Raw genomic sequence first — 14,620 nt, forward strand, 5'->3', positions numbered from 1 at the left:
CTCCAGAGAGTAAAGCATGCGCAGATAGATGAGGCAGAATTTAATGCCTGAGGGTCGATGCTTGAAACTGTTCCCTCATCAGCTGGTACAAAGAGAGATGAGGGAATATTTCAACATGGAGGCAGATGGAGTTTGGTAAACAAGGGGGTGAAATAGGAAAGGGAAATTTGAAATTGAAGGTACAGTCAGATTGGCCAGGATTTTATTAAATACCTGAGCAGCCTGTGAGCTGAAGAGACAGAAGAGAGATTATTCTGTTCATGGGCTCTTGCTGTGTGGAAATTGATTGCTGAATTTCCTGCAATTCTGAACCACAAGGCATTCATCGTTGTTAACTAATATCCTGGGGTCTAAGAGTTCCTGTAAAAATACAAAGGTATCTCTCTTTCTACTATAGGGAAACTCTGCCTTTGATTATTTTGATCGTCTTGAGAACCAGTAGGGAGAGGGGTGTTCTAGGTTACACTCACTAACTGGGCGATTACAGTGGTACAAATGAAAACAAATTTCAGAAATTGAGCATGAGTTGCATATTCTTTAAAAAAAATTGTGATTGAGCAAGAAGGTCTATCACTTTCCTTTTGTCTTCTGCTTTTAGATCTGTAGATTTCCACTGCTGATAGATTTGTTCAGTTCCGGTAGCCCTCTATACCACTGTCATCCATGTCCTTATCCTTAAATGTTGCATTCGAACCCATATCCACCACCTCTACTGGCACCTCGTTCCATACTCGCACCACCTTCTGAGTGAAGAAGTTTCCCCTTTAATTATTTAATCTTTCTCCCTTAACCTATGACTTCTGGTTCAAGTTTCACCCAGCCGGTGGAACAAGCCGACTTGCATTTATCTTATCTATCTCTCCCATAATTTTGTATACCACATTCAAATCTCTCCTCAGTCTTCTGCCTTCCAGGGAATGCAGACCTAAACTACTCAACCTTTCCCTATAACTCGGGTCCTGAAGTCCCAGCAACATCCTCATAAATTTTCTCTACATTCTTTCAATCTTATTGATGTCTTTTCTAGAGATGGGTGACTAGAACTACACACGATAATCCAAACCATCGGCACTGTATCAAACCAAAAGTGGAATGCCAGATACGTCATCAGGGCACCAACTGGGTACCTGGTTTGGACACGATAAACACATACCCAGACCATAAACATCACAATGCTATCCTCATGAACTGTCAAAAGTTCAAAACTCCCCTGCTTTAGCATAAAACATGTTGAACAGGAGTGTGGGTGCCAAGGTTAGAACATTGTGGGCAATGCTTTCATAATTCCACTTGTGTCATTAGTTGCCTGGCAGTTAAAACTTGGCTCACCAAACAGTCTGCTTTACTGAATATTGGGAAGTAACTGGAAATTGCTAAACAGTTTTGGTGGTTTGTTCAATTTTGCTCAAATCTGTTCCGTCAAACACTAAGACTTATTGTATAAATTCTATCCAACATTATTAACAGAAAGCAAAAGCAGTCAGTGGCCACTTTATTAAGTACACTTATACACCTTGTTAATGCAAATATCTAATCAGCCAATCGTGGCAGCCATAAAAGTTTGCAGACACAGTCAAGAGATTCAGTTGTTGTTCAGACCAAACATCAGAATGGGGAAGAAATGTGATCTGTGACTTTGAATGTGGAATGATTGTCAGTGCCATTTAGGGAGGTTTGAGAATCTCCAGGGATTTTCGTGCACAACAGTCTCGAGAGTTTACAGAGAATGGTGCGAAACACAAAAAAAAAATACGTCCAGTTAGTGGCAGTTCTGTAGATGGAAATGGCTTGTTAATGAGAGGTCAGAGGAGAATGGACAGAGTGGTTCAAGCTGACAGTAACTCAAATAACCACGTGTTACAACAGTGGAGTGCAAAAGAGTATCTCTGAATGCTCAACACATCGAACCTTGAAGTGGATAGGCTACAGAAGCAGAAGACAAATGAGTTCCAATCCTGTACCTAATATTTGAGTGGCCACTGAGTGTGGACAATGCAACACTCGAACAGGCCCTTCAGCCCATAATGTCTGTGCTGGCCATGATGCCAAATGAAACTAATCTCACCTGCCTGCACACGGCCTGAGTCCCTCTACTCCCTGCAAGTTCATATCTAAATAATTCTTGTCTGCTTCCATTACTCTTTCATGTGATGTTAATACAGACGTGAGAGAGGAGATTGCTGAGAGAGAGCTAAAAGGGGGAAAGGGGCTGATGGGAGAACTCTAAGCAACTCAAAGGGTTGAATAGCCTCCGTCTGTATCTTGAGGTAGTCCGAGAACCAATGAAAGGTTCAGTTCATTTGGCAACCCCCTCAGGTTCATATTAGTCTATTGTCATATACACCAGGGCACAAAGAAATTCCTTGTTTGACTGAAGCTGACAGAGTAGACTGTAACTGATAATAAATACAATAGCAAGTTTAAGACAACAGAATGATGCAAAGATTATGGTGAGTACAATGGGATTCACATTTATTATCACTGACATTTGTCATGAAATGTGTTGTTCTGTAGCAAAATTTAGTATAATAGTTTACAAAATAAGTAATGGAAAAGAGGAATAGTAAGGCAGTGTTCATGGCTCATTCAGAAATCTGATGGCAGAGGGGAAGAAGCTGTTCCTAAACATTGAGTGTGGGTTTTCAGGTTTCTGTACCTCCTCCCTGATGGTAGTAATGAGATGAGGGGTGTCCTGGGTGATGGGGGTCCTTAATGAGGGATGCCACCTTGAGGCATTGCCTTTTGACGATGTCCTCCGGTTGTACTCCGGAATGGAAGTACAATACAGCAGAATGGAGCAAGGATTCCAGTGCAGTTTGGGGCGATACAAAGGGGGAAATACTGAACTGACAATTTAGATGGTGGGGTGGAGATGCGCCTCTACCGAAGGAGGTGTAGGGTGCTGCTTCCCTCCACTCACCCGAAGGTCACCCTTGGGCAAGGTGTAGCACCCTGATCAGAGTCACGTGAAGTTGTGGGAGCAGATGGTGGATGGTCGTCTGAGCGGCTGGTGCATATCACAGGTCTTGGTTATGCAACCACTTGTTGCAAGGCAGAAATCTCTGAAGATTATCAATAATGGCTGGGGTCACCCGTCTTGCCCAGAAGAAGGCAGTGGCAAACCACTTCTGTAGAAAAATTTGACAAGAATGATCTTTGTCACGAAGACCCTGTTCGCCTACGTCATACAACACAGCACATAAATGACGATGAAGTGACAATAACAGAAGAACCAAAAGTTGCAAAGTTAAAGAGTCTGTGAATGTTGTTGCACCACCTGGAAGGGGGATGTGTAGGCGTTCAGAAGTCTGACAGCAATGTGGAAGTAACTGTTCTTCTGTGATCTTCCAGCTTTTAAGCTTCTGGTTGGCAGGCATCTTTGATGATATTATCGGCCTTCTTGAGGCCATGCCCCATCCAGTGGACTGGAAGGAAGGAAGTGATGAGCTGGGGAGTGTTTATCACTCTGCAGGTTCTCCTGTGTTGGTTCCAGTAGACCAGTGACTCAGTTTTGAAGTCCTCATCCCGGGTTTTAGATTCCTCTGTGGGCTTGTAATCCAGGCTCATGGCTGTCCGAGGTCACTGCAATGTGTGGTTCCAGCCTCTTCCTCCTCCCTGACTTTAATTCCATTGTCAACAGCAGAACTCCCTGAAACATTCTCCCTTGACCAAGCTGTTGGTCCGACCATCACCATGTGGCTTAGTGCTAATTATCTGCAAGTGACCTTGAGCTCATGTACTGGGAGCACACAGTAAGAGGAAGAAGGCATGGATCGGGTGACAGTTACCCACCCAGCCCAGCAGCTGCCATTTACCCTATCTGTGGTTCTAGCTTCATTATCCATTCAGAACCCATTCTACCCATACCTTGTGGTTTGAGCTTGAAAAACTACCTGAGAAGAAGATTCAATAATGCTAACTATGCTGTGTATGTAAGTTGCTATTAGATTTGTATGTTGCAGATTTTAGCCAATTCTGACCTGTTTCTCTGAGCGTAGGACATTTTTTTCCCCCCTTGTTGTGAGCAAGGCCTGTGCCGCTCTGATAAAAAACGTAATGCTGAGTGGGATTGGCTTGGCTTTTGTTCTAAGCAGGTGAGCGGAAATTTGACCTGCACACTGGCCCATAAAATGTTAGTGAACGGATGTGGAACTTCATATTGCCTGTTGAAATATTAATGCCGAGGTTCAGGAAATCCGCGGAGAGAATTAAATCAATGAACTCTGTTGCAGTTGTAGTGTGTTAAAATTGAAGTTTTGCTTTGATTTCTCCAGTATGATGATGATTCTGTACATCATCTCTGGCCAACTTAAACTGAAAGTTATTGTCTACAAATCCATCTTGTAGCATCTGGAATAGATAAAAACAATCCATATGGTTGTACCGCCTAAACCCATTCCTGGAGTTTCACATGCAGTTGATGCCATCATTATTCACATCACACCTGAACCAACACAAGCTGAAATAATGACTGCTGTGAAAATGTCCCAAAGGCATGTCATCTTGGTTTATTGCTACAAGAAGTGATATTCTGCTGGATTCGTGCCCACTGCTGAAAGAAATTGCGGAGAGTTGCCTACGCAAACCAATTCTGTCTTGCCCTTCTCCTGTTGACTCCACTTACATATCAGACTAACTCGGAAAGCAGCTAATGTAAGGACTCTTTCCACCCCCTGGTCCTTCTCTCTTCCACCCTGCCCCCATAGGGCAGAAGATACAAAAGACTGGGAGCTCGAGCGACCACACTCGAGGACAGCCTCTATCCGGCTTTTATCAGACACTTGGATGGACCTCTATACGCTAAAGAGCCAGTAGTGATTTTGGTGGCTTTACTGCAAGGAGATGGACATCACCACCTTACATGTGACAGTTAGTACTTCCGCTGCCTGCAGGTCAGTAGTGAGGCATTAATGATTGCAACACCTAAATTTCAGAAGTATTAAGCTCAAACTTCAAAATAAATTTATTATCAAAGTACGTTTATGTCACCTTATACAATACAGAGGTTCATTTTCTTGTGAGCATACTCAATAAATCTATAACAGAGTAATAACCATAATAGAATCAATGAAAGACCATGCCAACTTGTGCGTTCAGCCAGTGTGCAAAAGACAACAAACTGTAAATACAAAAAAGAAAGCAAGAATAATAATTAATAATTAATAAATAAGCAATAAATATCAAGAACATGAAATAAGTCCCTGATGGTGAGTCCATAGATTGAAGAACATTTCAGTGTCAGGGCAAGTGATGTTATGCCCTTTGGCTGAGAGGTAATGATTGTTCCTAAACCTGGTGGTGTGAGTCCTGAGGCTCCTGTACCTTCTCCCTGATGGCAGCAGCAAGAAGAGAGCATGACCTGGGTGGTGGGGGCCCCCTGATGATGAATGCTACTTTCTGCAACAACGCTCGGTATAATTACCCTATGTTTTCAATACTTTCTGGTCTCAGTGCCCCTCATCATAGTAGCTTCCTCTAAATTTGCATTCCTCCCTCAGTCCACAGTTGTATGCTCCTCCAAATCTGATCTCGATCACTAACTCCCAATTTTAATCAGTCAACCCTTGGCAGCCAAGCCTAGGCTCAAATCTTTCCCTGAAATTCTGTTTCTCTCGGCTCCAAGCCTTTTTCTGTGCAAATATCATCTTTAATCATCTTCTTCCTTTCCACAACACTTGGTGCTTCTTGTATCTAGATATTTATCGGTTTCCATCTTAAATAGAAAAGCTTTAGAGCAGGGGTTCCCAACCTTTTTATGCAATAGACCAATACCATTAAACAAGGGGTCGGTAGACTCCAGGTCGGGAACTCCTGCTTTAGAGGGTTATGTATCAAAATCAAGTTCAAGTTGTTCAAGTTTAATTATCATTCAACTGTACATGAATACCCATGAAAGCAGCCAAACGAAACAGCATTACTCCGGGGCAGGGGTTCCCAACCTGGGGTCCACGGACTCCTCGGTTAATAGTAAGGGTCCATGGCATTTTAAAAAAAAAGTTGGGATATCCTGTTCCAGGGCCAAAATGCAAAACATAGTACCAACAGTCACTTCCAGCACAAGGTGCATATAGCAAGTGGGAGCAACTGAGGCAGACATGGGCAAATTGGGCCAAATTTCCTGTTTCTATGCTGTTTCATTCCATGAATCTATTTAATATTTTCAATTGTGCTGCTTTGGTCAATACTTCCTAATTGTCTGTGCTTCATACCCCAAATGTAGTGAAATCCTGAGACACGTTTTGATTAACTGTCTGATCTTGACACTCCAAATTTGATAAAATTCTGAAAATTTGATTCCAAATAAACACATAAAAATCAATGTCAGTTTTATTAGTTGGAAGTTCATTCAAAAAATTGAATTCTCTCATGCTCTGTTATCTGTTAATGAGGTTCGCTCACATTCTTATTGAATTCCAGCAAGTAAAGGTCTCCCAACATTGGTGCAGATGGCCAAGACGTTGGGTGTGGTAGAAGTGAATTGAAGGGCCCATTTCTGTTCTGTACAATTCTGTGACCAATTCACTATCTCCCTTATGGGAAATAACAATTGAACCCAGGTTTTGGTCTATGAAGCACGTTGGAACATCTAAATCATTACAGGGAATAGGTAGATAAAATGATTTGCCATTTTGAAGTTTGTTTTCTTTCACTTTAGGCGGGGACCAGGGTTTACTGAACAGTTTCTTCAGTAGCTGGGCCACAGCCGATATCAATAAGCACCTTCCCTTCATTTACAACTTGAGCAGTGTCGCAATATATTCCTACCTTCCTGCTTTCAAACAGTAAGTACATCTATGATGCTTCCTTATGTTCCATGTTGTAACCATGTCGTCCATACCCCACATACAGTGAAATTCTGACTTATTTTGATTAACTGTATGATCTTGATGTCCCAAATTTGATAAAAATCCTGAAAATTTGATTCAGAATAAACTCTTAAAAATAAATGTCAATTTTATTAATTGAAGTTAATTCAAATAATTGAATTCTGTTATGCTCTGTTAGCTATTGATGAGGTCTGCATTCCATTTATTGAATTAACTTCAACTAATAGAAGTAGTTTTGTGAAACTACTATTTCTTTGGCTTTTAAATATATTTCTACCACTAATCAATGTGCGACTGGAGCCAGTAATTTTTAATGTGTTTTTGGTCCGACTGAGTGATCTGGCGCTTTTGCCGTCTCTGAGGGAATCCAGCGTGGTTGAGAGCGAAGTTGAGGATGGGAGTATACAGCCTAATGGTGCAGCGCAAACCCGTGATTGGATCCATTACTCGCCAGTCTCACCAATGTCGCTGATTAAAGAGTTGATCAAGATTGAAATTAATGAGGATGAGAGGAGAAGGCGAGCGGTTCAGTGCCATCTGCCTGCATTTGACTGGTCTCTTTCTCCCTCTCACTCATTGTTGCTGGAGCAAGGTCTTGGGTCTTGGGCAAGGTTTGATTGGCATAGTTTGTAGATTGGACTCATATTTTGAGGACTTTGTGGTTCATGTTATATCTCGCTCTGGTTACTTTTTTTTTATTGCTGTCTTGATAAATTTTGATTGGGGTGGACTGGCTCTGTGAACAAACAACACAGCGCTGAATTAAACTGAACTGAACAACACTGAACATTCCTGGACTGTTTCAAAGTCTCTGCAGTTTGATGTTTAATACTCTGTGTGTTATTCACTCGTTGTTGCCACTTGTGCAATTTGTTCTCTTTTTTTGCCCGTTGGGTGTTTGATGTTTTTGTTTGAATATGTTTCATGGTGTTTCTTTGTTTTGTGGCTGTCCAAGGGAAGACGTGATACATCAGGGCTGTATACCGCATATGTACTTTGATAATAAATCTACTTTGAATCTTCTTCAAAAAGTCCATGACTTTAATTTGTCTTTTTCTAGAAGTGCGATATTGCTACAGAACAACCTAATGGTTTTTTTATCTAGTTCCATTTAGAGATTGAATGAAATTATTTGTTTGTTAGTGTTCTGTTAGTTTAGTGCCTTTCATAATCTCTGTACTTTGAATTGTGTTTGTTCAGACAAACATAACATGCTGGCGCATCTAGTTAGAGCTCTAGTTACCTCTAGTTGGGTATCATCTGTGAAGTTTGTAGCAAAGTTATTTGTTACTCAGCTGAAATTATCAATGTAGCATGAATATTATTCATTGTCCCATTAATAACCTTACTGAAACACCACTTCCTACTAAAATAACATGACACTTTATACTTTCCCTTTGCTTTTTACTTTTTATCCAATTTGTCTTCCCATATCACATGTCCTAATCTACCTTCTGGAAATCCAAAACTTTAAAATCTACCTTGGGCTACCTTCTGGAAATCCAAAACTATAAAATCCCTGACTTGGTTGAAGGATAAGTTTTGGCCAGGAATCCAGAGAATTCCTGAGCCCTTCTTCAGAATTGTACCTTGGATTTGTTGAACATAGAACATTACAGCACAGTACAGGCTCTTCGGCCCACGATGTTGTGATGACCCTTTAAATCTAAGATCAGTCTAATCCTTCCATCGAATATAGCCGTCCATTTTTCTCTCATCCATGTGTCTATCTAGGTAGCCTGTTCCATGCATTCACCGCTCTCGTGTTTATATTTTTTAAAAACTTGCCTCTAATATGTCCCTATAGTTTCCTCCAATCATCTTAAAATGTTGCCTCCTCATGTTATTCATTTCCACACTGGGGAAGTGTCTCTGGCTGTCCACTCAATCTGTGCCTCTTGTACATCACTGTCAAGTCACCTCCCCTCATCCTCCTTCACTCCAAAGAGAAATCCTCTTGAGACATATTCTCTAATCCAGCCAATATGCTGGTAAATCTCTGTGCCCTCTCTGAAGTTTCCACATCCTTCCTATAAGGTGGGGGGGAACCAGAACTGAACATAATATTCCAAGTGTTATCTAATCAGTGTTTTATGGAGATGCTTCATGACCTTGCAGCCCTTGAACTCAATTCCCTATCTAATGAAGGACAACACACCATACGCATTCTTAACAACCCTATCAACTTTGAGAGGTCTTTGAACATGGACCCTCTGTTTCTCCACACTGTTAAGAATCCTACTGTTAACCCTTGTATTCTGCCTTCAAATTTGTCCTTCCAAAGTGAATCACTTCACACTTTTTGAGGTTGATCTCTATCTGCCACTTCTCTGTATTCTACCTCCTTCAGTTGGAGAGAACACGCAGGGCCTTGGTTTATCATCTTGCTCACCTGGCACCTGGAACCAGCTTGTTGTGTAATAACCTTACTGAAACACCACTTCCTACTAAAATAACATGACACTTTATACTTTCCCTTTGCTTTCTACTTTTTATCCAATTTGTCTTCCCATATCACATGTCCTAATCTACCTTCTGGAAATCCAAAACTATAAAATCCCTGACATCAAACCCTGGAACTACTCCTACAACTCAAAGACTAGATGTGTGACAGGTGGTGTTGAGCAACCATGCTCAGTGTGGATGAATTGGGCCGAAGGGCCTTTTCATATGTTGTTTGACTGTGATTCTGACAATGCACCACCTCCCTAGTTACTAGCCTTAGTCTTGTGTTCAGGTTACTCGGATGGAGGTTGAACCCCGAACCTTTAGCATTTTCTGCAGGTTCCTGGTAAGGTACTGTACCAGTTACAGTATTTACCATTAAAGTAATTTAGGAACATCCCTGAAGGATTCAAATTATTGGTTGGAATTCTGAGTTAAAAGTCATTAATGTTCTGTCCGAGATGCATCTTCCACAAACATTGTGGCTGGAGGATTACAGCTCCAGAATCCACCGTTAAAAGGTATCCAGAGTTTGGCCAGTATGAAGACATACCCATTATCAAAGACAGGCGGTGTTTTTAATAGATATTTGTAGTGTTTCTGAGCTATGTTTAAAGTTGGCACAAACCCCATATGAATGAAATGCCTCTGATTCAGCAGTTTCTAAAGAGCCAGGAAAGTTGAGGGGTAATTTACAGTGCAGATCAAATTAAGATTTTATCCCTGAAGAAATGGTTGAATTTCATAGTGTGACTTTTTTAAATTATTGACTAGAAATTACCATTAATACTTTGCATTAAATGTACAGATACGGTCCTAACGCCAAGGTGGTCCACTTCCTTGGTAACATCAAACCCTGGAACTACTCCTACAACTCAAAGACTAGATGTGTGACAGGTGGTGTTCACAGCGGTTCATCAGTTGTCCACACTGAATTCATCAGAATGTGGTGGGACATCTTGACAACATCTATTCAGCCTATGCTTATAGAATACAACATCTCGAAGAACATCAGTCCTGACAAACAAGAGGTAGGCTGCAAATAGAAATGTAGAATTAAGCATGCTGGCATACTAGCGGGACATTTTAACAAACTGGAGATAAACTGACATGTGGATAAGTGGTTAAAATGACTTGACTTGGGGTTCCCAACCTGGGCTCCTCGGACCCCTCAGTTAATGGTAGGGGACCGTGGCATTAAAAAGGTTGGCAACCCCTAATTTAACCCTATTTAACAACTTGCGTGGTAGATGTTCTTTTAAGCTCAAGAGATTCCGCAGAAGTTGGAAATCCAGAGTGATGGGCACAAAGTGCTGGAAGAACTCAGCAGGTCAGGCAGCATCTATGGAGAGGAATAAAGACTCAACCTCTCGGGACTGATGAAGAGTCTTGGCCCGACACATCAGCTCTTTATTCCTCTCCATAGATGCTGCCTGACCACCTGCGATTTTCTTTATATTGCTCTCCAGTAAATTAACTGAGTGCACATTTTAAAAGCTGTAATCCTAGCTGAATGAATCCATACTAAAAAGTGAGCAGTAATTACACAGCGAGGGAGCAGTCAGCTTTACTGATTATTAGCTTCTGAATTGTACAATTGATGGCTTAGGACCCAGTTCTCGCTTTGTTAAATGTCAGACATAAACCACACGTCCATTTTCTGCCTGGTTCTTGATCTCTGGTATGTGTTGTAAGATGTGAATGAACAGTGATACAAAATGAAACACTGTACTCGTGGCTCATTTGAACCTGCTTGTCCCAGCAACTGTTAAGGTGACCTATAGACTGACCTTCACGATCCATCACTCTCCACCTACCAGCTTCTCATCATCCCCAGTGCCTTCCCAGAGCCCCAGGGATAAACAGTGAAGAAACAGGCCCTTCTGCTCACTGTGTGCACCAAATACCAATCTACTTTGATCCCATGTGCCAGCCACACTCTGCAGTTTACTGTGCCTTGGTCAGTGAAGTGCTCATCCAGATGCTTCTTGCATGTTGGCTGCTTCCAGGCAATCTGTTCCAAGTTGCAGCTAACCTCTGGGTGAAGAGCTGCTTCTTCAGATCTCCTCGAACCCTCTTGGCTCTTCTCCTTCAAACTTGTGCCCTTTGCCATGGGTAAAGCTTGTTTGCTATATCCTCTTTCTCTCCAGAAGGGTTTGAAATAAGGTGACCACTAGCTTAGAATTTGAGGGTATTGGGTGTGAGTGGGGTCTTCACTTGTGAATCCCTGTTATTTGTAGGCACAGGGAAGGCCAGAATGACTTCCTTTGAACTCTCAACCATCTTCCAATCTGCTGCTGGAATATTTGGGTCCCAAAGCTTCCCCACCACACTCCCTGCACCCCATTACAACCCAGTCTAGACCCCATTGAGAGGTGACAGTACTCTGCTCTCTCCATGCGGGAGGTATTGTATGGCGCCGTTTGGACTGGTTCACTGTCAATCCAACTAAGAGCATAAGACATTGGAGCACATTTAGGTTATTCAAGTCTGATCCACCATTTGATCATGCCCTCTCAACCCTATTCTCCTGCCTTCTCCCCTCAACCTTTCATGCACCTTATCAAGAATTTATTAACCTCTGCATACACTCAATGACTAATCAAGAACCTATCAACATCTGCTTTAAATATCCTCAGTGACCTGGCCTCCACAGCCACCTGTTCCACGGATTCACCAGCCTCTGGCTAAAGAAATTCCTCCTCATCTCCATTGCAAACCGACATACCTCTGTTCCAAGGTAGTGCTTTCTGGTCCTAGACTCCCACACATTAGGAAATACCCACTCCACATCCACTCTATCTAGGCCTTTCAACATTAGATAGGTTTGAATGAGATCCCCCATCATTTTAAACTCCAGCACATACAGGCCCAGTGCCATCAAACGCTCCACATATGATAAGCCTTTCAATCCCAGAATCATTTTTGTGAACCCCCTTTCAACCCTCTCCTGTGTCAGCACAATCTTTCTTTAGATAAGGGGGGGGCACTCCAAGTGAGGTCTCACCAGTACCTTATAAAGCTTGAGCATTACATTGGTTTTGTATTCTAGTCCTGGCGAATGAACGCTAAAATTGCATTTGCCTTCATGTCCACCAACTCAATCTGCAAGTTAATCTTGAGGGAATCCTGCACGAGGACTCCCAAGTCCTTTGCACCTCAGATTTTTGAATTTTCTCCCCACTTATGAAATAATCTACCCTTATTTTTTCTAACCAAGTGCATGACTTCCCAACACTGAATTCCATCTGCCACTTCTTTGTCCATTCTCTGAATCTGTCTGTCCTATTGTCACCTTCCTGCTTTCCCCTCCACCTTTCTTCATGCCATTCACAAAATTAGCCACAGAACCATCAATTCCATCATCCAGACCACTGACATACCACATAAAAATGTAAAACCTCAACCCTTTGATCATTGTGCAGGACCTTTGTAGAGTATTGACCGCTTAGCATCATCCCTCTCATCTTAGACTCTGTATGTTGGTTTTATAATCCCAGGTGTCAGTCCTGCAGAAGCTGGTTGAGGTGGGGAGCCATTGTTGTTTGCAGTAAACTGATGTGCAACTTCCCACATTGACTCTTTTTCTCTGTCTTTACAAATATGTCTGGCCACCTTTCAGCAGTCATGCCTGGTCTATTCACTGGCTTTCACTTGTGGCTTGCCATTCTGTAGGAAGGTATGCTAATCTTCAAAGGTCCCTGTCCCTGTTATGATACTCATTCAACTTTGGTTTGCTTAACTAAGTTTAATGGATTTGTTTCTGGGGAAATTTTTGCTACCTTGGATAGTAAAGGCTGTCCATTTTAATGGCCTGATGTGTGCATGGATGATTATTTTGTTTTTTTCCGCTTACAACTTAATTGTTTTTGGTACTAAGTTATTTTTCCAATCAGAGGTAGATTAAGCATAACTTAACCAATATCTCTCAATGTTGTATAATGCAAATTTTGTACAGGGGTGTTAGTTAGACATTTAAAGCAGTCACAATTGTTCCAAAGGATTTTCAAGAGGTTGGTGTTGTACAATTAATATCTTCCTTTAACCCACAGGAGGAGAAATTGAGTGAAGCTATCTCCCACCTTTCTGTCAGCCCACCCGCTCCAGCTGCCCCGATGATTTCCTCAGAAGAGCGCCGGAAAAACTGGGAACAGGGTCAAGCTGATTTCATGGGAGTAGATTCTTTCCAGAACATCCAGAAGAAGCTGGATACGTACTTGAATTAAAGGCTGCTCTCTGAACACCTGCTGTGGCTGACCAGTAAGAACTGAATACAGAAGGTCTTTAGCATCTAGGCTGGAGTTCAGTGCATGGTTGGTTTCTACTTGGCCTGCTAGTGACATGGTTTGAGATGGGTGTCTTCATCTGGTTGTCACCTCAAGGCTGCACTCTGCAGTAAGAACGTGACAAAGCCTGAGAAGATCGAATTTTAAATTCCTGAAGCAAATCGCCTCCCAGTGTTAAATCCTGAGCACATCACCACACTGCCTCCTGCTGAAATCCTCCTCCAGAACAATACTGCTGTTTGCTTAACTTAGTAAGTCACACTTAACTAAACTCCTGCACAATTACAGATGCTGGACTTTACAGTGCTGCCAGTATTTTATAGATGTTTAAATTAGCTGCAACACTGCATGATGGAATATAATTATGCCCCTTCCCAAGGAAATACTGTGCCCCACATCCAAAGGACAAAACTAGTTTTATCTTTGAGTCTTAATGGTATAAAGAAACTTAGAGCTGGGAATTCCGTGCACAGTACATTGCCAGTATCTTGCAAAATTTACAAGGAACTGATCACTCCCAACCTCCTTTGACATTTGTTTTGTGACAAACTACTGACCATCAATTTTTAAGTGTATCATAGCACTTTAACCACAAAATAAACTTATTGGTTTGAGATTGTTGCAATTTTTTTCCAATAAAAGTATTTTCCCACTTGCTTTGATTCTCTTGGATACCATTTGAACTTAGAGCATTTTATCAACTGCCATTTTAAAAATACTAAAAGTTGGATGTAAAAAAGTAGGACAATATATACAGGCCTTCATGCCCCAATTGTCCCAAGGACTTAACTGTAGAGCCGGGATTCCTAACCGGGGGTCCGCAGTTAATAGTAGGAGGCTATGGCATTTAAAAAAAAGTTTGGGAACCAAACTGTAGAGGTGGACAAGATGGTAAGAGGCAGAGATCAAGAGGATAGCCAGAGACTTTTTACCAGGATGGAAATTGTTAATACAGGGGAAGGTGATTGAAGGATCATATGGGCAGGTGTCAGAGTTAAGTTTTACTTTTTTACATAGAGTGATAGGTCCATGGAACACATTGCTGGTGGTAATGATAGAGAC

At 41.8% G+C, this 14,620-nt stretch overlaps 1 protein-coding gene across 3 annotated transcripts in view; it reads left to right on the plus strand.

Moving 5' to 3' along the window:
- Nucleotides 1-14,213, plus strand: part of LOC140725720 (glycogenin-1-like) — a 95,800-nt gene extending 81,587 nt beyond the window's left edge. The window contains exons 5-8 of one of the 3 annotated variants that reach the window (XM_073041562.1): nt 6,656-6,782; nt 10,081-10,303; nt 12,895-12,951; nt 13,325-14,213. In XM_073041562.1, the coding sequence (XP_072897663.1) occupies nt 6,656-6,782; nt 10,081-10,303; nt 12,895-12,951; nt 13,325-13,498 (581 nt within the window). In that variant the 3' untranslated portion in view covers nt 13,499-14,213. The remainder of the gene's footprint in view (nt 1-6,655; nt 6,783-10,080; nt 10,304-12,894; nt 12,952-13,324) is intronic. The other 2 variants (XM_073041563.1, XM_073041564.1) reach the window with 2 other exon arrangements.
- The last annotated feature ends 407 nt before the right edge of the window (nt 14,214-14,620 follow it).

The sequence above is a fragment of the Hemitrygon akajei genome, chromosome 3 (assembly GCF_048418815.1).
Source record: "Hemitrygon akajei chromosome 3, sHemAka1.3, whole genome shotgun sequence".
Lineage (NCBI taxonomy): Eukaryota > Metazoa > Chordata > Chondrichthyes > Myliobatiformes > Dasyatidae > Hemitrygon > Hemitrygon akajei.